The sequence below is a fragment of the Phascolarctos cinereus genome, unplaced genomic scaffold (assembly GCF_003287225.1).
Source record: "Phascolarctos cinereus isolate Bilbo 61053 unplaced genomic scaffold, phaCin_HiC Scaffold_1;HRSCAF=81, whole genome shotgun sequence".
NCBI classification, from domain to species: domain Eukaryota; kingdom Metazoa; phylum Chordata; class Mammalia; order Diprotodontia; family Phascolarctidae; genus Phascolarctos; species Phascolarctos cinereus.
Window position 1 is genome coordinate 197403139 of NW_027555514.1, and position 26895 is coordinate 197430033.

Here is a 26895-nt window from a genome sequence, read left to right on the forward strand (position 1 = left end):
ACTAGAAAATTTGAAGAACATAAAACATATTACTTATCAGACTTATCATGTGAACAATTTATAAATAAACAAGAGCTAGAGAGCAGAATGAGGTATAAAATGGATAATTTCCATTACATTAAATTAAAAAATTTTTGTAGGAAACAAATGTAGCCAAGATCAGAAGGAAAGCAGAAGATTGGGAATAAAAATTTGTAGTTTCTCAGATAAAGGTGTCGTATCTCAAATATAAAAAGAACTTTGTCAAATCTATAAGAATATGAGTCATTCCTCAATTGATAAATGGCCAAAGGATATGAACAGGCAGTTTTTGGATAAAGAAATCAAGGCTACATATAGTCATATAAAAAAATGCTTTAAACCATAATTGATTAGAGAAATGCCAATTAAAACAACCTTGACATTTATTACCTATCATATTTGCTAAAATGATGGAAGGGGAAAGGAACAAATGTTGGAGGGGATGTGGAAAAATTGGGACACAAATTCACTGTTGGTGGAATTGTGAACTGATCCCAGCCATTTCGGAGAGCAATTTGGAATTATGCTCATAGAGTTATTAAATTACTTATGACCTAGAAGTACTACTATTAGGTCTATTTCCAAAGATGATTAAGGAAAAAGGGGAAAAAACCCACTATATGATCTAAAATATTTATAGCAGCTCTCTTTGTGGTAGCAAAGAACTAGAAATTGTGGGGATGCCTGTCAATTGGACAATGGTTGAACAAGTTGTGATATATGAATGTGATAGAATACTACTGTACTATAAAAAATGATGAGCTTGATGGTCTTAGAAAACCATGGGTAGATTTGCATGAAATCATGAAGAGCAAAATGAGCAGAACCAAGTTCTGTTGTATACAGTAAAAAGCAATATTGTTTTAAGGAAACTTTGAGCAACTAAGACTTGTTGACTATTATAAACACTTAAATTAACTACAAAGGACCTATGAAGGAAGTGGTATCTGTATCCAGAGAATGAACCGATAAACAGAAGTATGTACAGAATGATTTTTTACCTACATACATACAGAACATGTCTAATGGTAGCCATCTCAGGGGAGGGTGGAAGAAATTTACATGATGACTTCATATATTTAAAAGGACTATCGAGTTGTACATAACAGGTTTGTAGTTTCATGTGTAATCATCTTTTTTAAAAATTATACTGTTATAGAAATGCTTGTTTTATTCCATAAATTAAAATAAAATTTAAATTTAAAAAATTAAGACTATAAACAATTTTAACAATAAAAAAGTAAAATAGAATGACAGAAGCGTATGGGGTACTTTTATTTTCTTTTAATGGCCTTAAGAGTAGATATAAATTGGAGGGACAGCAGATTAAATTGAGAGGAAAGAAAAAGTGAAATCACTGTTGCTTAAAGAGGGTGATCAGATGAGATGAGATGTCATGAAAAGAAGATGTGGGGAGGAATGGGTGGTACATGGACCTTGTTTTCATCTGAATCAGAGAATAGGAACATTGAACACAGTCACTAGTGTATACACGCACATACATCTCTGGTTTGGAAATACATTAAACTGAAAGGACAGGATATGGGTAAAGCAGGGGAAAATATAGGGTGGATTAAAAGGGAAGGAAGACAAGAGTAAGAACGTGGCATTAGGAGAGAGGTAAGGAGACGAGAGGAGCTACAACTGGGAGGAAGCAAACTTTCATTTATGAGATCACAAGTTTTAGGCAAATTCAAGAGGGAGGTGGGAGCAAGGAGAGGAAGGAATATAGTTAACAGTCATAACTGGATGTGAATGGGATGTACTTAAAAATAGAAATAAAATAGGAAAGAAGAGCAAAAGGCGTTAGAAAATATGATCTGGCAATGTGTTGCCACAAGAATCACACTTTGAACAAAAAGATTCACATACTCTTAAAAAAGCAAGATTAGGGGCAGCTAGGTGGCGCAGTGAATAGATCACTGCCTTGGATTCAGGCGGACCTGAGTTCAAATGCGGCCTCAGACACATAACACTAGCTGTATGACCCTGGGCAAGTCACTTAACCCCACTGCCTAGACCAAAAAAAAAAAGCAAGCTTAGCAATAATGATTTCAGGTAAGATTACAGTTAAAAGTATATTAAGCTTAAAGGTACATACCAGTATTAGTATTCTAATAACCTACTACTCAATATGCCCATACCGTAGCATGTAAATACTTAAAGGAAAAGTTAAACTGGAGGGAGAAAAATGACATAACTATATGTGATAGTGAGGGAATTGTTGGGAGTCACGCCTAGAAATCTAATGAAAAGATAAGAAAGAAGTTAAAATGAGAACTTGAGAAGAAATAGAGATGATACTTAACAAGATTACTTAACAAGAACATCTCAGTTGTACATTTCATTTTTAAAGTTGACCTATTGGGGCACAAAGACCTCCCACCAAAATGCAGAAAAGCAGAAATACGAAATAGAGCATATACTGATCACAATGCAATAAAATTACATTCCATTAAAAGGTTCTAGTTCTGACCTCAGTTCTCAGAGTCAGATCTGGATCTTTGCAGTTCCAGCCACTGAATTTTCAGGGCTCATCACAGAGTGTTAGGGACTTCAGAGCCCCTTGGAAGCCTCTGCTGACTGGATCTGATCCCTTGGGTCTACTGGTTGCATGCTGCTCCCTGGAACTTCTCAGGGGAGCCCTTCACTTATTGCTGCCGCTAGACCTTGAGCCTTACGACTACATGTGTTCTGTTGACTCCTTTGGTTGCATTGCCCACTTTTTGCTGTTGTTTTATGTGGTTCTGGGGTGGATGAAGTCATTTACTGTAGTTTCTTATTCAGTTTCTTGATCATTAAGCAATCTAGTGTAAATTTTAAGGTTTTACTGGAGTTGTAGGGGAGCTGGGAACACTGCCCTTAGCTCAGACATAGAAGGTTCAGTCTTCCATCTTAATGGAAAAATTTTGATTGGTAAACCCCTGCTAAACAGAGAAGTGTAAGGGCTCATGTCTGCCCCTCAGCCAGGAGTGTTCAGGGCTTAAACTCTTGGGAAGGGTATAGTATGCCAAGGTGCTTTGGGCTCCCTCCAATGGTGGAAGGAAATGGATAGGTTCTGGAAGGGGAAAAGAGAAAGGTAGGTAGGTAGATTTGGGGGAAAGAGGGAACATTCTAGTGGAATTGGGGCGGGAATTGGGCTGGAACAGACCTTGATGGGTTCATTTAAATTTCATAATAAGTATTTGTTTTCCCACAAATAAATATTAAGTATATTAAAGTTAAATGTAAGAAAATTTCATGTCGCTGCTTTCTCTAACAGCCACATTAAGCGTATGTACCAGAGATTTGTGGGTCCCAAGAACTGGTTTTTATAAATTCACACTTTCATGATAATGTACAGATGCTGGTAATTATTTTTTCTAACCATAGATTCTGTTTTCTGTTATTCTCTTGTGGTCTATTTAAAATAATGAATGCTTCCTGTTTTTATTTTGAAATATGGGTGCTCCTAACTAATTCAGAGCTTTGTGAAAGCATTTTGTAAATTGTAAAGCAGTGATATCAGATTCAAACAGAAAGAATCCCTGCAAACCACATGTTGACATTAGGAAACCACAAGTTAACATTAAGTTGTATTGCTTTTTTTTCTTTCCTTTTCTGTTTTTGGTTAAACATTTCCCAGTTACTTTTTAATCTGGTTGGGGGGGGCAGCTCTGGGTGGCAAAGTGAATAGATAGATCCCTAGCCCTTGAGTCAGGAAGGTCTTGAGTTCAAATCCAGCCTCACACACTTAACTACCTGTGTGACCCCTGGGTAGGTTATTTAATCTATTTATCTCAGTTTCCTCAATTGTAAACAGGGATTATAGCAGTTACCTCCTCAGGTTGTTGTGAGTGTGAAATGAGATAATATTTGTGAAGTACTTAGCATCAGGCCCTGTTCCCCAAGGAATTTATATTCTTGTAGAGAGAATGAGTCAGGCCCCACCTGACCTAAGTAGGTTAGTGCTTTAGATCCAGGATTGGCCTTGAGCAGTTAGCAAAAGCAAGTTTATTTAGCTGCAGGCGGAAAAGATACTTAACCAAGCACCCTTGGTAGGATGTGTGTGTGTGTGTGTGTGTGTGTTGTGTGTGTGTGTGTGTGTGTGTGCGCGCGCGCGCGCGCGCGCTTAGGGTTCTCTCTCTCACTCAGGGTCCAGGCTTAGGATCATATCCTATGTACATCTTGACCAGATAAATTCATGACGGTTCAACTAGGTTGGAATTAAAATCTTGTTCTTAGATTTTTCTCCCTTTTCCTCACTTTCTTTTTGTGAAAGTGAAATATTAATGCAAACTTACAGAAGAAATTTTTTGGATTATTATTATTTTTTTTATTTTTGGCAATTGGGATTAAGTGACTTGCTCGGGGTCACACAGCTAGTGTCAGGTGTTTGGTCTGATGCCAAACTCAGGTCCTCCTGACTTCAGGGCCGGTGCTGTATCCACTGCGCCACCTCGATGCCCCATGAATTTTGCAGATTGGCAAAAATGTCCAAAAAAATAATAGCATTAGTTAATGTTGAAGGGTTGTGGAATAATAGGGGCACTAATAAATTGTTAGTGGAGCAGTGAAATGGTAAACAATTTGGAACTATGCAAATAAAGTGAGTAAAATATTCATATTCTTTGAACAAGAGATTTGATTACTGGGTTTATACCACAAAGAAGGGCAGCTAGGTGGCACTGTGGATAGAGTGCCAGGCCTGGAGTTAGGAAGACTCATCTTCCTGAGTTTTCAACTCTGTCCTGAGACACTTACTAGCTGTGTGACCCTGGGCAAGTCACTTCACCTTGTTTGCCTCAGTTTCCTCATCAATAAAATGAATTGGAGAAGGAAATGGCAAACTACTCAAGTGTCTTTGTTAAGAAAACCCCAAATGGGGTCACCAAGAAACATGACTAAAAGGATTCAATAACAATGAACACCCGGTGGAAGCCGTCAATAAGAAAGGCCCATATATACCAGAATATTAATAGCAACACTTCTGAGGTAGCAAAAATGATAGCACATTATTGGAAACAAAGGAGATGTCTATCAATTAAGGGAGAGCTAAACAAATTGTGGTTCTTTGTCTGTAATGAATAGAGGGAAGCTTGGAAAGATCTACATGAACTGATGCAGAGTGAGGTAAGCAGAACCGAGAAAATAAAAACCGCACACCAAAAGAATCAAAAGTTACAAAGATCAAGCATGACTTGAATAAAGATACATAAGAGGACACAGAGGTCCACAGGTGTTATACATTGTATATGTTTTCACATTTTTTCAGTGTCAATTATTTGTGCTAATTTGTTTTCTTCTTTAAAAGAATAATAACTGTTATATGGAATTGCTCTCTGGGAGGGAGATACTAGAGATAAGAAATACAAGACATTAGGAAGAATTTTTTTTTATTTTAAAAGAAAGGGATAGGAATTTCTTAAGGACCCAAAACTTACTGCACATATCCTCTCACACACTGTAAACATTCAGTAACTATTTTGATAAATCGGTGATAATGGAAATGAACTCAGATAAAGTTTCCTTGAGCACTGAAAAGTTTTTAATACTTTACCCATGGACACACTGCCAGTAGGTGTCAGAGACAGAACAAAAATCTGGTCTTCCTGAATCTATAGGGCCATCTCTCTGTCTCTTTCTCTGTCTCTCTCTCTCTCTGCTACCCCATCCTGCCTTTCTCTTGATGGATGGAAGAAGTTCCTACAGTAGGGTTTACTATATCAGTGAAATCGAAGGTCTGGACCCATAATAACTGTTAACATCAGCAGCATAATCATCATGGGAAATAAGACAGAATAAGCAATTATAAGCAAAATTGGATTGGGAATGAACCTTCTAGGTGATTATCAACAATTCTAATTAGCAATGTTGCTTGGTCAGTGATAGGCCTTGGGGATTAGGTTTCTGGTAACTCAGTCACTTTTAGGTCATAGACCACAGTAACTATAGAAAAAACAGATATTTTAAAAATATTTTTTCAAAGAATTTTTTTTGACATGATTGTACTATTGTACTGGAGAAATAGTAGTAAAAATTTCTATGCCTTGTAAATGCCACATTCCCTAAAGTTTCAATTTGAGTCATTTTGCTACATTTCCCAGTTGACCTAAATTATAGGAAACTACATAGAAAGAGAGGTAATATTTTAAAAAGTAACCAAGGTGGGTGGAAAGGGCTTAGATAATTTTAATTTTGTTAGACCACCCTGAGGTACTCTTGGGTATTATACCCTCTATTATTTGGAACACAAAGAAGGTGCAGTTAATAGGGTGATGTAATCGATAAGCATCTTATTAAGCACCTACTCTTTGTTAAGCTTCTTAACTGTTCTCAAGAGTCTTCAGAATTACTGTTAAAATTGATTCCAAAAGACCAATGAAGAAGTATGTTCTACTGACCTCCTAAAAGAAATGTAAATGGACACATTTTTGGTCCCTACCAATGTCAGATTTTGTTTTGTTTTACTATGTGTATGTGTTATGATGATTTTTCCAGTGGAGGGGGATGATGTAATACATAGAGTTGCCTCAAAAAAGGACACATAAAGGATCACTGAATCATTCTTTAAATGCAGAGGGGACTGAAAGGAAGACCCAAAGAAAACCCTGATAAGCAGAACAGCTTTGATATTTACACATTTAATGCAAATATACTTAATAGGAATAACAGGTTGTACGTTCACAGTTTCATGTTTCACAGTTTCAGTAGTTTCACTATTTTCTGTTCTCCTTTGTACACGGAAATGTTTTGGTGTTCAATTTAGTATCATTTCCGTTTTTTTTGTCTTCTTTGGAGTGATCTCTGCCCAGTTCCTATCCCATTCATTCTTTAAGAAAATTTGTTGGCCAAGATGGCAGATTAGGAGCAGCCAGCTGGTTGAACTCTGAATATTTCCCTACAAACAACTTTAAGATGACACTTAAAAACAAATTTTGGAGTAGCAGAGCAAAAAAAAAAAGAAAGAAAGAAAGAAAGAAAAGGTCAAGGTAAGACATTTGGGTTAGTAGGAGAAGTTTGTAGCTGTGTGATGGAGTCCTGTCTGGAACCCACAATGGTGGCTACTACCAGAGGTCAGACAGCTGGCCAGAAAGAAATTACAGCAGACCCTTTGCAGATATTGGGTACAGCTGGTGCTAATTGGCAACTCTATTACCCATACAAAGTTCTCAGCCTCAGTTCCAGTGAAGAAAGGAGTGCTGATGGTTGGTTACAAGGGAGCACGGGCCCTGGTCACAGTTACAAAGCAAAGAGGAGTCTGAGCTGCTGAACAGAACCAGGGGCCCTTCCTGGGTAAAGATTAGAGCCCAGACCAGGAGAGTAGTGACCATACCTCTCTAGGATCCTACCACCATGGAAGCACCAAAAATTTACAGACCCCCAGAAACTGAAGCGGCAGCAGGAAAAAGTCTGAGGCTTAGCAGAGTGCTTTACCATCCTTAGCTGAACAGAGACCAACTTTAGCATGAAATTCAAAAGTCAAGAAGTAGGCTGGAAAAATGAGTAAGCAACAATAACAACAAAAAGAGTTTGACCATAAAAAACTACTACAATGGCAGAGATGATGAAGACATTAACTTAGATGACAACAATATGAAAATAGCTACCAAAAACACCTCAGTGAAAAAATGCTAATTGGACCTAAACCCGAAAAGCATTCCTAGAAGAGTTAAAGAGATTAATGTGGTTAAGCATAAATTGGAGGAGGGGGAAATGAAAGTGATTCAAGAAAATTATGAAAAGATAATCAACAGCTTGGTAAAAGAGGCACATCAAAAAAAAATGCTGAAGAAAATATGGTGAAAGACACAAGAAAATCTACTGAAGAGAAGAACTCCTTAAAAAGTAAAGTTGGCCAAATGGAAAAAAGACATACAAAATCTCACTGAGAAAAAAAATCAATTCCTTGAAAGTTAGAATTAGGCAGGTCAAAGCTAATGACTCCATGAGACATCAAGAAACAAAAGAATGAAAAAATAGGAGAAAATGTGAAATGTCCCATCAGAATGACAACTGACTTAGAAAAAGAGATAATTTAAGAATTATTTCTCTACTTGGAAATCATGATCAAAGAAAGAGCATAATCATCATATTTCAAGAAATATCAAGAAAAACTGTCCTGATATCTTCATACCAGAGTATAAAATAGAAATGGAAAGAATCCACTGATCACTTTTTAAAAGAGATCCCCAACTCCCAGGAATATTATAGCCAAATTTCAGAGCTCCCAAGTCAAAGAAAAAAAAATATGTTAAGTAGCCAGAAAGAAATAATTCGGTATCATGGAGCCACAGTCAGGATCATGCAAATTTTAGTGGCATCTGTGTTAAAGGAACAGAGGTCTTTGACTGTGAGCTACTGGAAGGCATAGAGATAGGATTGCAGCTAAGAATAACCTACCCTGCAAAACTGAGTCTAATCCTCTAGGGAAGAAAATGGATATGTAATGAAATAGAAGTCTTCCATGCATTCCTCATAAAATGACCAGAGCTGAATAGAAAATTAGACATTCAGACAAAAGGCTCAAAAGAAGCATACAAATGTAAACATCAAAGAGTAATCATAAAGGACTCAATAAAGTTAAAACTATTTACGTTCCTGTATGGGAAGATGATACCTGTAACTCTTAAGAAGTTTATCATTATTAGGGCAGTTAAAAGAATTTACAGTAGTTAGAAGACATGGGTGTGTGAGTCAGTTATGTTAGAATGATCTCCAAAAAGTGAAGGGGTGAGAAAGAGAGATGTACTGAGAGAAGGAGGGGCAGAAGAGGTAGAATGGGGAAAATGTTCTCAAATAAAAGGGGTTTACAAGGAAGAGCGTTTTCAGTGGAGAGGAAAATGGGGGAAGAGTTGTACTGCTTGAAGCTTGTCTCATTGGAATTGACTCGGAAGAGAGAAGAATATATACACACATTCAGTTGGGTATACAAATCTATCTTGCCATAAGAAAGTAGGAGAGGAGAACGACAAGGGAAAGGAAGCAGTGGTCAGAAGTAAGGGTAGCTTTTTGAGGAGGGAGAGGATAAAAAGAGAAAAGGAATCAGAAGAAAATGAAATGGAGGGAAATATACAGTAATGGTAACTGTGAATGTGATTGGAATGAGCTCACTCATAAAACAAAAGTGGATAGCAAAATGGATTAGAAACTACAATATGTTGTTTATAAGAGAAAAACAAACACACACACAGAGTTAGTATAAAGAGCTGGAGCAAAATCAAATATGCTTCAGCTGATGTCAGAAAGGCAGTGGTAGCAATCATGCTCTCAGACAAAGTAAAAGCAAAAATAGACCTAATGAAAAGAGGTAATTGGGGAAACTACATGATGCTAATGGTACTACAGACAATGAAATAATATAAAACTCTTTTACAGCAAGTTTCTCTGTTAAAGGCCTCATTTCTCAAAATATGCTAAGTCAGATTTACAAAATTTATGAAAATAAAGGCCGATCCCCAGTTGATAAAACAGTCAAAAGATATAAACAGGGAGTTTTCAGAAGAAGAAATCAAAGCTATCTATAGTCATATGAAAAAATGCCCCAAATCACTATTGATTAGAGAAATGCAAATTAAAACAACTCCGACGTATGACCTCATACATATCATATCAGAAATGACATGCTGGAGGGGATGAGAGGAAAACAGGTACCCTAATGAATTGTTGCTGGAATAGTGAACTGGAGAAATTGTTCTGCAGAACAATATGGAACTATGCCCAAAGGGCTATAAAACTATGCATACTCTCTATGTACTGACATACCAGTAATGTAACTAGTAGGCCTCTTTCTCAAAGAGATCAAAGGAAAAGGACTTATATGTATAAAAATCTTTATGGAAACTTTTTTTTGTGATAGTGTAGAATTAGAAGTTGAGGAAATGCTCATCAGTTTGGGGAGTGGCTGAACAAGTTGTGGTATATGATTGTAATGGAGTATTATTGTGCTATAAGAAATGGGGGTTCCCTTATGCATAATGTAGCAGCAATGTTGTAATGATCAACTATGAAAGATTTGACTACTCTGATCAATACAGTGATCCAAGGAAAGGATTTGTGATGAAAAAGACAAAACTGAACTCTGAGTGCAAATTAAACTATAATTTCCTTACTTTATTTTTTTTGAAATATGGCTAATATGGAAATATGTTGTGTATGATATAATCTGTATAGTATCATATTGCTTGCCTTCTTAGTGGGTATGGGAGGGAGGGAAAGAATTTGGAACTCAATTTAAAAAGAAAAAAATAATGAATTAGAGTGTTTAAAAGAAAAAGAAAATCTGTTCAAGCCAACTGTGCTATTCAGGTCTTCTGGGACTACTCCATCCATTGTTATTTTCCCCCTTCTATGAATATTTACAGTCTTTAAGCAAAATATATCGACATTGTACAAATAATTTCCCAACACCCTGTACTCTAGCATTTAATTATCCTCCCAATTAAAAGATTGTACAACTGGAATTGGCCTCAGATCATTGTTCTCTGAATACTAAGTTACTCTTTCTAAATATACAAATCATTCCTTTTGTATACTGGTCTGTACATAGGCAGTAAGCATTTGTTAAGCTCCAACTTGTCAGGTAGTGTGCTAAGTGCTAAGGATACAAAAAAAGGTGAATGATAGGCCTGTCCTCAAGGAGCCCATAATCTAATGAGGGAGACAGCACACAAATCAAATATGTACAGACAAGTTCTATACAGGACAAACAAAAATGATCAAAAGAAGAAAGACTTGGCAGCTAGGTGGTGCAGTAGATAGAGTGCCGGCCCTAGAGTCAGGAGGACCTGAGTGCAAATGTAGCCTCAGATTTTGACACTAGCCATGTGACCCTGGGCAAGTCACTTAACCCCATTGCCTAGCCAAAAAAGAAAAAAATAAAAACAAAAGAGGAAAGACACTAGAACGAAGAGGGATTGGTGAAAAGCTTCCTGTAGAAGGTGGGTTTAGCTGAGGTTTCAGGGAAGCCAGGAGCAGAGATTAGATGAACGGCAAGTCAGGTATGAGCGGAGAGATAAGCAAAGAGGGGAACAACAAGAAGGAAGCCAGTGTCACTGGAAGAAAAGTAGTATGTGTGTGGGAGGAGGTGTGGAAAGAGTAGGAGTAGGGCCTTAAGTGGCAAGAGGATTTTATGGCCTGGAGGTGACAAGGCACTTTGGTGACTGAACAGAGCATGGATTGGAGTGGGGTGAGACTTGAGGCAGCAGACTTACCAGTGGGCTATTGTAATAGTCTAAGGGGAGGAGAAGAGGGCCTGTACCAGGGTGGTAGCAGTATTGTAATAGATATCTTATACTTAACTATCTCCCCCATCCTCGGCTTACCACTTAAGAAATACTCAATAAATATTTGTAGGTGTATTGATTACAAGTTTTTTAAAAAAACTTTCTGTGAGACTCTCTGGAACAGAGTTCTTTCATTTTAAATCACTGAATAACCAAAGTTTTTCAGTTTGCTGATTTAAAATATTTAGCAATGCTCTTTCATAGGAGTCACACCATTACATTTAAATTGTTATGACTATCAGTAGATGCTACTTTTCAAAGCACTGAAATAGTTCCTTCTGAGGACATTGTAGGGGCTAAGTGGTGGTGAAACCAAGAAGGAAGAGACTCCCCATTGCTGCAATAGCCTTTGGGGAGCTAGGACTCTGGGATAAATAAATATACAACACTTTGGGTATTGAGTCTCTGACCATAAAACTCACTAAAGCTGATTTATACGCTACTAATTTGAGGGTGCTAGGCAATGGTGTTAAGTGACTTGCCCAGGGTCACGCACATGTTAAGTAAGTGTTATGTGCCTGAGGCTGTATTTGAACTCAGGTCCTCCTGAATCCAGGGCTGGTGCTCTATCCACTGCACTATCTAGCTGCCCCTATACTCTACTAATTAACCTGGTATCAGTTACTTTTGGGATACAATTAAATTATACCAGGTGAAAAATTACCATCAACCCTCAAAATGAGAGGTGCTTTTGGAAAGCCATAGTGCCTTTTTCTGCTTATATGCTAAACCTTATTCCCGGTTCATTTAGACTTTGATAGCAGCTGGCATTTGGGTGCCCCTTCCTCTGTAATAGACACCCAAACTTTGAGGGAGAGGACATCTACCCAAGAACAAATCATAGATGGTGTACACATCTCTGTGGCAAAAAAAAAATGCAGATATAACAAGATATGATATTCACTTTTTTGCACGTTTTATAACACCTCTCCTTAACATAAAGTTTTTTTAGAAATATCAGCAGTGGGGGCAGCTAGGTGGCACAGTGGATGGAGCACTGGCCCTCGAGTCCCGAGGACTTGAGTTCAAATGCAGCCTCAGACAAATAACAGTCACAAGCTGCGTGATTCTGGGCAAAGTCACTTAACCCCAATTGCCTCACTTAAAAAAGAAAATCAGCAATGGAAATCTCTGGTTAATCGTCAGTTTTTATCTTTGTCTTTAAGAAATTAGGATTTTAAAGTTCTTTTTGAATTTGTATTTAGTTTTCATGCCTGCCGTTTAGATTGCAGAAAACAGGATATGGATGACCCCATGGGTGTGCCCAGCAGAGAATACTGTGTGAGTGTTCAGGAAAATGTTTTGTGTAGTTATGGCACATTAGAGGAATTAATAGTGTGCTTCATCATCTCACTACCTTTTATTTTGAGATTCTGCAGGCCTGGGTTCTTGGGGAGGACCTTGTAAGCCACTTAGTCACTTATTCAGGTGTGGAGAACCTTCATGGGGACTCTCCATGTTCTCAAGTGCGGCTCTTAGAGTCAAAGGGCCAAACTTGAGGACTGAGGATGTAGAGGGCCCCATGTAGCCTTGAGGCCGCAGATTCCCTGCCCCTCCACTTATTACTTCCTCCCCCTTTCAATTCCCCCTTTATGTAAGCTCCTTGAGGGAAGGATTGTATTGCTTGCTTGTTTATTTGCATCCCCAATTGTTAGCACAATGCCCGGCATATACAAAGAAAATACTTTAATAAATGCTTTTTCATTCATTTATTCATAGTGCCTCCTGGGGGTGACTTCACTCTTACTTAATGCTTCCTAAGGATGTTCTGCTTTAATGATAATATTCCTTGCAGTTGTTGAGGTGCTTGGTCTTGTGGATGCAGAAATATGTAAAAGACTTTTCATAATGAGCTGAAATACCAGCGGCAAAGAGAATCCACCCTGTTTTACTCACATCAGCTTCTCTAGAAGCTGTAGGGTAAGAAAGAGCATTATCAGGGCCTCCTCCCCTTTTTCTGCTGATGACTGCTCTGTGGGTCTGTTTTCTGTCGTGTCCTTGTCTCAGGGCCTTGGAAAGAAAGGTTCAGATTCTAGGCTCAACGTTTAATATTCAGAGAGAGGGAAAGGCAAAAGGAGATGAATGTTGGAAAGTGAATGTCTCTTAGTGCTTCGGTCTAATACTTGCAGTTCTGGGATGACTTAGTAATAAGGTTTTGAGTTCTACAGAAAATAATAGTTTTTATATTGATTAGCTAGTATTTATTCTTTTAAAAAATTATTAAAACTACCTGTTTTTCAGAAAACCCTCTGAAAGAGTCCTCTTTAGGTTTTGCCCCCCTTTCTACAATTAATAATGCTTTTTCCTCTGATCAAGTAATAATGACCTAGTCCTTCATTTAAACAGCAGGACCAATTTGCTTCATTGGGACCTAATATCTTAAAATATTATGCCTATAGAGCATAATATGTAAGAGATTTTAATTTTTAAATATCCCAAGGTTTTTTTATTTTTTTTTTACAGGTATTAGAGGAGATAGAAAGTTTGGATAAGACGGGGTCCCTACCCTCAAGGATGTTAGGGTTTGGAAAGGCCATAGATTGCGTGTTCTGAGGACCACCCACGCTACTTTGGGAGAACGTTGTCACCCAAAGATTGTCTACCACATAAGGAATATTGGGGGCTGGGTAGTAGGTGTATACCAACTCATAGAGATGAGAGAGGGGCTGTGGGATGTTCCATTAGTGAAAGGAGGACCTACACTAGTAAAACCCAGCGTTGAAAAAAATCAGATGTCTTCTCTACATGGGATGGGAAAAGATCAGTAATAACATTTTTTTCAAGAAGTCTTTTATTGATGGGCAGGTGATGCTTGATGTAAATCCTCCACTCGTGATCTATTCAATATGCTGCAGAACTCCCTCTGATGCTTTGACCTTTTATGCTACCAGTGCTGCCCTGGACCCATGCCTGACTTATTTATCCTTCCTAGAGCTCCCTCCTTCTTTATACCATTTCACACAAGTCCTCTCTGGTTATATGCAGTAACCTGCTTTTACATCCTCTGTATCTTTCCATTTCTCTTGTGATTGCCTGACTTTTTTTTTAATCTTCTGAGACCATAATGCTTAATGATTCTAGGTCATTCGGCATTATTGGGAAAATATGAACTTGATGAAATAAGACAAGTATTCAGATTTGAGAGTACTGGATATATTGTCGCTAGGGTATCTCTCTCTCTCTCTCTCTCTCTCTCTCTCTCTCTCTCTCTCTCTCTCTCTCTCTCTCTCTCTCTCTCTCTCTCTCTCTCTCTCTCTCTCTCTCTCTCTCTCCCTCCCTCCCCCCCATCCCTTAGAACAAAGACTTTTTTTAAGAGGTGGGGAAAGGCTGGCTCACCAAAACTAACTAAACACATGCATTGTTGCAGACCCACAGTTTCCCATGTCTTCAACAAAGGAAAGGAGAAGATAAATTTTCTCTCTTCCCCCAGTTATTCCCTGATCACCTATGATGGAGGCACCCAATGGGAGACTCAGAGGTACTTACTTCTGGGAGGAGGTATTCTGCAAGTGTTCAGGAGAAGCCTTTTTCCACTGGCTGCCTAGCCAGAACTGCCAGCATTTTTAAATTTACCTCACTGAGGCCCACAGGCTTACTACTCCCTTTTCTGGTACATCCTTAGATGAAAGCATGTTCACTCACCAAGGGTATTTTGTAGTAATTGGGGAAGCCCTGGAGCACCACCTTACCTCTTCCCCTTCGACCCACTCGTACTGAGAAAAAGACTTGGCATTTGTCTTGTTTTCTTTGTCTTTTTCAGCTCTGAGTGTAGGAGGAAAAGTCCCAGATCTGGGAGTGGTAGTTCATGGTGACCTTGGAGTCCCAAATTCCAGGCCAGATGTTACTCCCAGCCCATCAAGGGAATCTCTGAGAAGTCAGTGTCTCTGAGACACAAGCCCAGGGGGACTTTGGAATTTGGTGGGAATAATGCTGTATATGAACTAAGCTAAACTGTGAATCTAATCCCCCTCCCCTAGAATGAGATAGTGCCCAGGCTATTTCCCTCCCACCCCCAGGTGTTGGTGAGAGTTGTTTGTATATTTTCTTTTGTTATAGCTTTGAAGTAAATATTCCTTTGTTCAGGCTGATCTGACCTGAAATTGGGGGAACACTATTGGTAGGGGCTAGAACCTGTGGAGGAGATGATAGTTTACTCCCCCCAGCCCCACCCTGTCAGGATACTGGAGAGCCCTGGGGAAGGGTGGGGGCCTGGGGAGTTAAGATTTCTGTGGGATTGCTTGCTGTTGACTTGTTTCTGTATCTTCTGTTCCCCCCATTCTGTTCTTCTGGTTTACCAGTAGGTGGAATAAATAGCTTTGAACTCATACTTCTTGTGACTAAGTGCGTTTTAATTGCATAGTTTATAAAGAACTTATCTCACGTAAGTGCATAAGGTAGGTTGGTAGTTGCCAGCATTTTAGAGATGAGGAAACTTAAACTCAGGCTACACCCATGGTTACATGGCTGTTAAGTGTGAGACCCAGAATTTGAACTCAGGTTTCTTTCCTGTCCTTTCCTTTTGTCTACAGATATGCTCACATCTGTGCCCCACCCTCATCCTTAAAAGTACTTCACTTGACCCTACCACACCCTCTGCCCTCCTGCACAGGTCATATATAAACACCTACTCACTAATCGGGTTGGACCACTCACTACAACCTTTTCTCACACCAGGTTCTCAAACTGTAAAATGGGGCTAATAATAGCAGCTACCTCCCATGGTTGGTGTGAAAATCAAATGAGATAATATCTGTAAAGCACTGAGCTCATTCCCTGGCACACAGTATACCCTTAACAAATGTTTGTTTCCTTCCTTCCTCAAAGATAAACAATCACCGCATGGTTTTTCTATATTTATTGCCAAACATAAGATTTTCAGGTTCAAATGCTTATTTAAACCTACATTTTTACTAGTTGTTCTTTTTCCGCATGGAGTAAGACCCAAGTATGTATCATATTTAGCTGTGGCACATGGCTTCTTTATTCATTCTTTTATTTCATTTGCAAGGCGAGTAGTTTCAAAATTTAAAAACAACAATAATAATAATTAGGAAAATTTATTACCTAGCCTTTTCATGAATGCAGTTACTTTGTCTTTCAAGATTAGAGTATGACCATGAGGACCTTGTAGAAACTTTATTTAGAATATTTGTTTTTTCAAAATTGGCACTGAATATACAGGGGTCAGGAGGAAATTTTTGGTATATATTTGCATCATCCTTATCTGCTAAAAATAGCAATTTCTTCTTTTAGCTCAGGTATCCTTCAGAGTCCTTTGGTGTGAGGAAGCCTTTGTGCATTTCAGTAATACAGAAATATTATTACCTTTACTCATGCTGTTTAAAGAGCCTTCCTTATAATAGATTTTTTTTATAAAGTTGTTTACAAAGGTGTCAGCAATTTAAAACTGTAGCTCCTCATTCATTTTTCTCAAGTTCAAGCAATATACAACGAATCACATTGCATTTTTAAACTAATACTTGTAGTGTTTTGTCCTAATTGAGCTGCAAGAGCAAACACAGGCATCTTGCCTTTCTTTCCATCAGTAACAGCACTTGTGAATCCTAATTTTATATGTATGTGTATATACATTTCTTGTTTCTGTAGTTCCTGTTATTTCTCTTATCTGTTATACTAGTTTCAGCCACTCTAGTGGAATTTCTTTTTAAATTGGTTGTGTATTTATCACAAAGGCTTATATTTTTTAAAAATGACAGCTGTCAAACGATTATCTATAACCATCTATAACCATGTTAGTTTCCTTAAATCTTAAAGCAGGAGTGGGGAACCTGCAGCCTCGAGGCCACATGTGACCCTTCGCAGAATAAATCCCTTTGATAAAAGGATTTGTTCTGTGAAACTTGGACTGAGTCAAAAGGCTGCACCCAAGGACCATAGGCTGGAGGTTCCTCACCCTGTAAAGAGTTGTTGTGGTTTGTTTTGGGTTTGGGTTTTTTTTTAACCAGCCTATTGTATTTACCAAAGTGATTTTGAGAAATACAGCAGTGAGTGCTTTTAAGTTCTACACAAAGATTGGTAAGCTTTGAGTTTATATAATTGACATTCAAATGGGGGGAGCAGTGGATGATTCAACTTATGTATCTTGAACCCATAATGCACCTGCTTTGACCTCATTTGAACATATTTTATCAAATTAATTGGACCTGCACTTACTGTCAGTTATAGCAGATTCATGCGTTAGTTGACATACTTTTATTCTCACTTTTGTTGACTTGGATTTGAACTTTGTTTTCATTGAATAAAGCAGATGTATTTATATGGTATTTATACTTTCAAATATCCAATAATTTTGGCCATTATCCACCCTGCCCTGTCCCCTGGGGCGGCTTTACATAACCATCTGAAAACTTATTCAGGAGACACTTGTCTTAATTGGGCAAAACCGCAACAATTAATCTGAAAGAACAAGAGGTCTAGAATCCTAAGGAAAATACTGAGAAAAAAATAAGAATGAAGTATTAACAGACCTCCAACTATAATGATAAAGCAGTTGTCTTCAAAACTCTTTGATACTGGCCTTTAAAAACAAACAAACGTGGAATAGACTAGATAAGCATGAAAGAGAAACAACCAAATTCTAGTGTTTGATAACCCCAAGAAATGCATGGTACAAGGCAGAGGGAGAAGCTCCTGCCTCTTGCACCCTGCCTCCTCCTTTACTAGAAGAGAAGAGGGAGAGGCCATCCATCATCCATCCCTTCACTCACACAAAGTCGTTCATCCTCAGCTTCTGAGATCTGGCCTGTTCTGAGGGAGGGGTGGGATAAATCTAGGAGCCAAAAGATGATGACACAAAAAAAAAAAGAGAGAGAGAGAAAGAGAGAGAGACCCAAGGGTTCCTAAGGCAGAGAGGAAGCCAGAGGAAGTATAGAACCAGTAGACTGCTGCTGCTGCTTTTGTAGATACAAAGTCACGTAGTATAGAAGGAGCCAGACAGCCTACGAGGGACCCAGCTGCCAGGCTCTGCATCCCTCAGCAGCCGGTAGTTAGAAGGGCCAAGGCAGGAGACCTTTTACGCTGCTTCCTTCCCCTAGGGTCCAGGAAAGAGCCCTAGTGTGGCCAGTGCAGCTGAGCTCTGCCTCCCTCGGAAGCCCAGCAGATCTCTGGTGCCTTCCCCAGGGGCAAGACAAGAACCTAAGAAGGGGAGGGAACTAAGGGCCTGACTGACTCCCTCTGGGTCCCAAGTGCTGAGGAGGTGACCAGGCCATTTCTAAACCCATGTTGCCTGCATTCCCACTGGAATTGCTACTTTGGCCATGGGACCTGGAGCACTCCATTTTTCCCCCCACCCCTCTCTGTGACCTGGGCAACACTCACAAAACTGAATTTCAGTTTTCTTTAAAATGAAAATAAAGATTTGGATAGCAACCACCTCGTTATTGTTGTGAGATTCAAATGTGGTAATGTATTGAAAAGCTTAATGTTCTATTAATGTCAGTTGTTATTACAAGATTACTGGGGCAGAGGACCATGTAATTGGTGTTAAGTCTGATAGTGCTTGGTGTTCATAAACTGAGAACTGCAACCCACATTCATAGATAGTTGAGTGTTCTGTGTATTGTGGCTACTTTGTTATGACTTAATTAAACTGTGGGCTAAAAGGGCTCATGAGAAAATTGTTTGTAGTCAACATACAGACCCACATCCTTGCCGAAATGTAATTCACACAAACTAAGAATTGATAGCACTTTCAGACCATGTTACTTCTGCTGGAACAGTAGCATTGTCTCTTTTGGGGAGGCTGGAATTCTCTATAAAAATATTCTGCTGCCATTTTCCTTCTCAGACGATACTTCCTTAAGTAATTGTTTTCATTTGGAGTTTTGAGACCTGGTCATCTTTAAGCCGCCAAGGAAGACACAGCATTTCACCTAGAGTTAAGTTTTCTGTTAGTATAGACATTACCTCATTTCTCTAGATGATGTAAGATTAAACACAATGCTTTTCAGTCTAGTAATTTTTCATTAATTATATAATTGTAGTATCCCCCAAACAAGATTTGCCACACACTGAGCTCTGTAGTCATTCTCTAGATCCGAGACAATAGTTTTGCTGTAGGACCAGCTAAGTGACCAAAGTATACTTTTTAATTAATCAGATGTTTACCTTTCTTTGTTTACTTGATTGTCATTAAAATAGGCCCATAGTCTTTAGTTCCTGTGTCTACTTCTAACAGTGATAAACTTAAAGGGAAAAGATACCTTTCCTTCTTCTTTTTCCTTAAGATTGAGTAGGAATAAGGCCCATGAGCTAATAGTATGCTCTAGGGAAACGTAGCCTGATTGCAGAGGTGTCTGTGGGGGTAGGGCTGGGCTGATACATCTCTGGAGCTCCTGCTGCTATACTAACCTTTAAGCACTTGGAGCTTCCTGCTGGTGGTGGGCCAGGAGGAATTTCGTGAAATCACCATCTGTGTTTGATCTTGCCATCTCTCTCTCCCTCTCATTAGGAATTAGAAGCCGCCCTTCATAGGGATGACGTGGAGTTTATCAGTGACCTGATCGCCTGCCTGCTTCAGGGCTGCTATCAGAGAAGGGATATCACGTGAGTAATCTTTTTTTGACTTAAGTATTTCTTGGGAAGGACAGCAATTTACACTTTTACCGGGAGATTTCGTAACTCCCAAAACAAATCAGAACCAGTCTGGAGCCAAAAACACTTCACACTACTCAGTGTATGCAAATGGATTCATTGTTGGCAGCTATTATGCATCTGAAATAATGCTTAATAGCTGTTGCCACCAATGGATATCATACCACATGGGAGTAAAATGAGCACAAGTAGTCTAAAGGTATAATAAGTACTAGAATCCAATGCTTATTGATTGGAGAATGTTTGAACAATTTGTTGTACATGGGTGTGATGGAACTTTGCTGCCCTCTAAGAAATGACGACTATAGGAAAGCTTGACAAGACTGAGATGAGTTAAATCAGCAGAGCTAGAAAACAACGTACTTGCTGACTACAACACTTGTCGATTGAGAGAAGAACAGCAACAAAGTGGAATCCTGATGCTGCCAAATTGTAGTGACCATGCTTGGCCCCAAAGTCAACATTCCTTCCTTGCAAATGTAGAGTTATGGGGATGCAGAGCACTATGTAAGATTTCAGACTGTTTCAACATGTTGGCTTGTTTTTGCTAAATTTTTTTTTTACGTTTCTATATTCTCACAAGGGATAGCGCTCTAGGAGAGAGAAGGGCCACACAGGATAGCTCAGGAAGCATAGGCAATATAGAAACAAAATATATATTGTTAAAATTTTTTAAAAATAAATAAATCTTGCCTTCTTTCTGCCTGATCTTATTTTGACCTTTGAGCAGGTCAGTCTAACAGAACTTTATTTACGTAATCCTTTGAGACTAAGAAAAAAAAATTTGTGAGTTTTCATACATGTGGAATCCTCTAACGTGAGTCAACTTGGACAGTACTTTTTTCATTCAACGCCCAGTGCATTTGACAAATAGCATTACATTTTGTAGATGAAGAAATTAAATCACAATATGTTAAAGATGAATTCAGTCAAATACATCAAGTATTCTGTGTCACAGTATTTTAGAGCTAGGAGAGTTTATTATCCCAAACCTATATTTTATATATGAGACAACCAAGCCCCATAGAGGTGACTTAACAAAAGTCACACATTTGGTACTTAGTTCCTGGACACAAGCCCAGTGTTTTCTTTCTTTTCTTTTCTTTCTTTCTTTCTTTCTTTCTTTTTTTTTTTTTGGTTTGGTTTGGTTTGGTTTGGTTTGGTTTTAGGCAATTGGGGTTAAGTGACTTGCCCAGGGTCACACAGTTAGTAAGTGACAGGCCCAGTGTTTTGTTTTGTTTTTCCTAGTATAATAAGCTTTATCTCTTCTGACTTGATTCTGGGAAATTGATTTGTGAAGTGGTTGAGTGAGAATGAATGGTTATATTATATTTTCTCAATTTAAAATTCTAGGGGGAAGAAGAGGACTTAATACGAACATTTTCAGAGAGAGTGTCTCTGAAGCTTTATACACAGTGTCCCAGAAGTCTTAGTGTAAGATTTTGTAGTAAGACTAAACTTAAAACTCGGTCAAAAACTATTTTTTTTAGGACAGCTTGTATAAAGATAAAGCTATGAATTTTATATTGAGAAGTGTAGACCCTGTGTCTTTAGATGCCCCCACAAAGAAATGTCCATGTGAAATAAAAACAGATTAGGAGAAAGTTCAGAGCCTTGGGGAGGACTGGAATGAAGACCCAACAGAGGACATTGATGAGTAGTCGAGACAGGTGGGAGGAAAATGAGGAATATCATCAGCAGCATCTAAACTTTTGTTTCTGGAATGAAAGCATTTGAATTATTTAATATGAACCTGATCAGGGACAAGGAACGAGACCATTTGTTGCAAGTGGTTTTTTGACCACAGGAAATTAGAATAAGGGCAGTAGTGTGAATCACTACTGTAAAGTAGCATTGTGGTAAAGCACTTGAAATAATTAGCCACAGCCAGACTGGGCAGAGGAAGGTTTTTTTCCACAGGAATGAAGTCCATGGTTTCTGCCTGACAATGCCTTAGGCACAGTTAACCAAGGACAGGGAATGAAAGAAAAGAGCAGAATTGGGATGGGAAAAGCCTTTCATCCTTGTAATATGGGGTGCTTAATAGAAGGTGTCCACAATTTCAGACTTGTGGAACATCCTGCATATAGTATTCTGTGTTGCTTCAGTTAGTAGCGGTAGACAGAGCGGTTGTGGAATACAACACTGTACTCTGTTCTTTTATCTCTCTGTCATACTCCGCAATAGTTCCCTTGCTTGTGCCTTCCTTCCTGAGCAGCCATTCATTTCATCACCCTCTCCAGTTACCCACAGCTCTGTGGCACTTGGCTTGCCCTCACCTGGGTCCCTCCCCTCTTCTAGCTACACAAGGATGTCCTGAGGTAGAACCCCTATGGACCATAACGTTCCTGGATTTATTTTTCGGTGATTAATATACGGCTACCCCATCATACCTCTCCCCCTTCCTGCAGATTCTGAAGCCTCAGCCACCATTGCTCAGACCCTCTTCTCAGCCCCCCACAAACCACACCCTTATTCCCATTCTCTTCAGTCTACCCCTGCCCCCATATCCCACCTCTAAAACACCAAACCCCTACTACCTGTGCTCTCTGGAATGCCTGCTCCTTAGTTAACAAACTAGATTTCATTTAAACCTTTTCTTTCCTGGCTCCCTCATTTTTTTTTTTTTGTACTTATTGAGACATGGCTCCCTCCTAGTGACCCAGCTTCCCTGGCTACCTTTTTCTAAGTTACACTTTCGCTGTCGTCGGTGAGTTTTTTTAGTCACGTCTGGCTCTTTGTGACTCCATTTGGGGTTTTCGTGGCAAAGATACTGGGGTGTGGTTTGTCGTTTCCTTCTCCAGCTCATTTTGCAGATGAGGAAACTGAGGCAAATAGGGTTAAGTGACTTGCCAGGGTCACCCAGCTAGTAAGTATCTGAGGCCAGATTTGAACCCAGTAAGATGAGTTCCTGACTCCAGGCCAGCGCTATCTTCACTGCGCCCACCTTGCTGCTCTAAAGTTTTAAAGTATCCGGTGAGATTTGGCCCCAGAATACTATCTCAGTGTATTGCAGTTTTTTCATTGGTAGCCCTCGATTTCTGCTCTATGGGATGATTCCATGTACACTGTTTTCACAGGGTTTGCCTGCTATTTAGGAAGAAGAGGTCTGTATATTCCCACAATAGAATAAATCAACCTGTCCAGGCTACTTTCATTTTAGACTTAGGTGTAATTGTATACCTGATTACATATGGGTTCCTTGGAACTCTCCACACCGTATCACACTCCTTCCCCCTCAGCCAAAAAAAACCCAAACCTTAATTACTTAAGTTCCCTCTTAATACTCAGAGCTTTGAGTTTCTTTGTCTTAGGCAGATAGTTCTTTAATTTTGAAAAGATAAAGTATCTCATTTGGCCTAGTATTTATTGTCCTTGTATTTGGCGGTATTTCATCTTATAGCACCTAATTATTCAGAAGACCATAGAAAAATATGTATGGAAAGGGTATATTGCTTTTTAAGAAATTCATGTCTTTGCTTATTGTCCAATTAATCTGAGATGGCCTTTTCAGCAAGTCTTTACTTTCTACCTACCTTGAATGTGCTAGAAGCCATTACCAAACCAAATATTTACTTGCTTTCTTGTTTTGTTGCTTGTCTCTTACTGTTCCAGGAATACACTTAAAAAATACCCATTCAGAATTCCTGATGCACACAGTCTGATGCTTGGATCAGAAATTTTGCCTATGAGATTTCCTTATAGTAAATTACTACCTCTACTCTCACTGTATTATAATTTTAAAAATGGTTATATAAAATGGAAAGCTTATCTGTGTATCTCATTTTCAGTAAGTAATTAACACTTGTCCATTTATTATTCATAGCATCCTGATTTGAGTCAATTAAGTGCCTACTATGCTCCTTGTGCTGTGCTAAGCACTGGAGATAAAAAAAAAGCAGAAAGTCTGTGCTGTCAAGGAGTTCACAGTCTAATGGAGCTGACAAGATGTAAACAACATATCTAAACAAGATCTGTAGGGGATTAAATGGAATACAATCCCAGCAAGAAGGAACTAGCACATTTAGGGAGACCAGGAAAGGTTTCTTAAACACAGTGGGATTTTATCTGGGATTTGAAGGAAGTAAGATAGGACAGGAGATGGAGGCAAATATGAGGAGGGAGAAAGAATTACAGACATGGAGGCCAGCCTGTGAAAATGCCTCCCAGGACCTGCAAGGAGGCTAGTGTCACCAGATTGCAGATATACTGAGGGGGGCGTCAGTCACTGAGGTGGGGCATAGATTATGAAGGGATTTGAATGGCTGGGGATTTTATGCTTGATAGTGGAGTGATAGGAAGCCACTAGGCTTTATTGAATGGGGGGAGGAGTGCCCAGGGTGACAAGGTTGGACCTGCAGCTTTGGACTAGAATGGAGAGAGAATTTGTCAGGGAGAGCAGCCGGCAAGGAACAGCAATGTGTGTCATAGGATTGGGGCAGTGAGATGTAAAAAAACTGTAATAGGCTGGGTGTTATGAAGGGCTCTAAAAGCCCAACAGAGGATTTTAATCCAGACTTTTTTTCTTTTAAAAGACTTATTTTGAATGCCCATTAGTGTTTGTCATTTAATATATTAGTGGTCTGGAAGCTTTAGTTGAAGTGATATCAGAGTGTGGTCTGTTGTCTGGAGGAGAGGTAATTATCCCTTTCCTAGAAGACCAGAGGATCTCAGTCTTTTAACAATGGAATTCCTGCATCCTCTAGGCTGGTTTCCTGACCTTTGAAAGGCAAAACAATCTAGGGGGAAAGAGCTGGACTTAGAAGTCTGGAAAGAACTGGGTTAGAATTCTGCCTGGGACCCTCACCCAGTTGTGTGACAATAAAGTCACTTAACTTGCCTCAGTTTCCTCATCTTTAAAATAGAGGTAATATTGAAATTAAGAAAACTATTGAACTAATAAATAAAACTAAGAGCTGGTTTTATGAAAAGGCCAATGAAATTGATAAACCTTTGGTTAAATTAATTTAAAAAAAGAAAGAAGAAAACCAAATTACTAGTATCAAGAATGAAAAGGGTGAAGCTACCACCAAGGAAATAATTAGGAATTATTTTGCCTAACTATGTGCCAACAGATTTGACAATCTTAGGTAAATGGATACATATTTACAAAAATATAAATTGCCCAGATTAACAGAGGAAGAAGTAAAATGCTTAAATAACCCCATCTCAGAAAAAGAAATTGAACAAAATAAAATAGAGGTAATATCCATTATATTTTTATACGTATTTCAGTGGTGTTGTGAGGGTCAAATGAGAATGTATGTATAATGTACTTTGCCCCCTTAAATATCAATAGCCATTATTAGGAAGAGCTAGGGAGCAAAGTTATTTTAATTGTTTTCATAATGAATGTCTGTGTGGGTCCTCTACAGTTCAGGAGATTTAGTCTCTCTTGAGTTGCTGTGATCAAAAATAAATCGTCCTGAGGCCAGCCCAGTGGTGAGATCCAGTGAACTAAGAACCTAGTCTTTGGGACAGTAAACACATGCTCAAAACCATTCCACCTTGACCTTCCTTCCAGAGTTTGAGAATGCAGGCAATTGGAGGAAGGCTCTAGTAGGAAAAATGCCAAATGGAATATTGCTACCACTCATTTCTGTAGAGCTCACTAGCTCCCAAAGTATGAGACTTTTCCCCTTTTTTAAAGCTCAGTAAACCTGTTTGTCAGAAGAAAAGAGGTAAATAATGTGAGGATAAGGGGAGGGGAGGGAGGAGCTCCCCAAAATTGACCTCCCCTAGCCTTTTCAAACTACCTTACTTAGTTGACTGCTGAATGATAATAGCCTGAGGCTTTTCCCTCCACTGATGGGGGAGGGGAGATGAGTAGGACAATGGCCTACTTTGGAGCCCTGGAGCTTTTGCCAGAAAGGAGAGGGAAGTAGACCCAGTTGTGCAAAGGACTATCAATCTGCTCAACACTTAAATGTCGCCATCTCTGTTTTTAAAGTAATCGGCTGACATCATAAATGGATATAAGCGAGAAATGGCCAGTATAGTTGATTTGATTGATCTCCTCGAAGTAACTAAAATATAAAATGGCTTTCTCTTCAGCATCCAACCTTTCCTTGTATTTAGCCTTGCCACTATTTAATACGTAATGCTCAAATAAAATAAGAGGAGATTAGGATTTCTCTTCACCCACTATCTCTTTAGAAAAGTTTTCCTCTTGATGTTACATAGCTGTTTATAAATTCTTTAAAATTAGGAGGTAAGGATACAGAGTTCTTAGAAGAAGGCTATGCAAACCTTCCTCTTATCTGGAAACATTCTGTAGCTTAAAGAGAGGGAGGTGCATGTCTGTAAGTAAGCATGAGGGTGTCTTAAGAAAACTTTGAGTATAACTGGTTAGTTAATTGAAGCAACCATATCAGAGAAAAAAGGAATCCCAAACATGCAGTTCTGTGAGAGAAAAGGAGGCTTTCAGACAGATTGTAAGCACAAAGAACACTGTTTATACACACAGATGTTTGCTTGGCTAGTATTTTTGCATGCTTCCATTTCACTGTTTGAATAAGAGAGTTCCCTCTCTCTCTCTCTCTGTCTCTCAGACCAGCCTGTCTTGCAGTAATGAAGCTGCCATCCTCTCTCATGACATCAGTCTGGGGCTCCCAGAATGATGCAGTGTCTCAGAATCAGCAATTTTCCTTCATGCAAAAGATAAGGAGGGAATGAGAAGAAAAGCCTTGTGTAACCACCAAATTGCACCTGGCAGTAGGAGAAAGGATTTGTACATAAGTAGCATTATCTACCCCTTGTTTCTTCTTACTCCATAGCCCCCTACCAATATGAAAAAAAAAAATCCTCTTTTTTCAAAAAATCTTTTTTTTCTGGGCTTATTTTAAATATCTATTTGAGAGGGGAAGAGTTTTTGATGCACAGATAATGGACCTTAAATGTAAGTTGGACAATGAAAATAAATTTAGGAGCCATACTGTAATTTTTAGATCATTACGTCTATGCTTAGGGCTGATATCCTAAGGTTACCCATAGCTTT

The 26895-nt window shown here is 38.9% G+C and overlaps 1 protein-coding gene across 2 annotated transcripts in view; it reads left to right on the forward strand.

The window, feature by feature from the left end:
• CECR2 (CECR2 histone acetyl-lysine reader) overlaps positions 1-26895 on the forward strand; it is a 141356-nt gene that overhangs the window by 70594 nt on the left and 43867 nt on the right. For both annotated transcript variants that reach the window (XM_021001743.2, XM_021001745.2), the window contains exon 2: positions 19756-19850. In XM_021001743.2, the coding sequence (XP_020857402.1) occupies positions 19756-19850 (95 nt within the window). The remainder of the gene's footprint in view (positions 1-19755; positions 19851-26895) is intronic.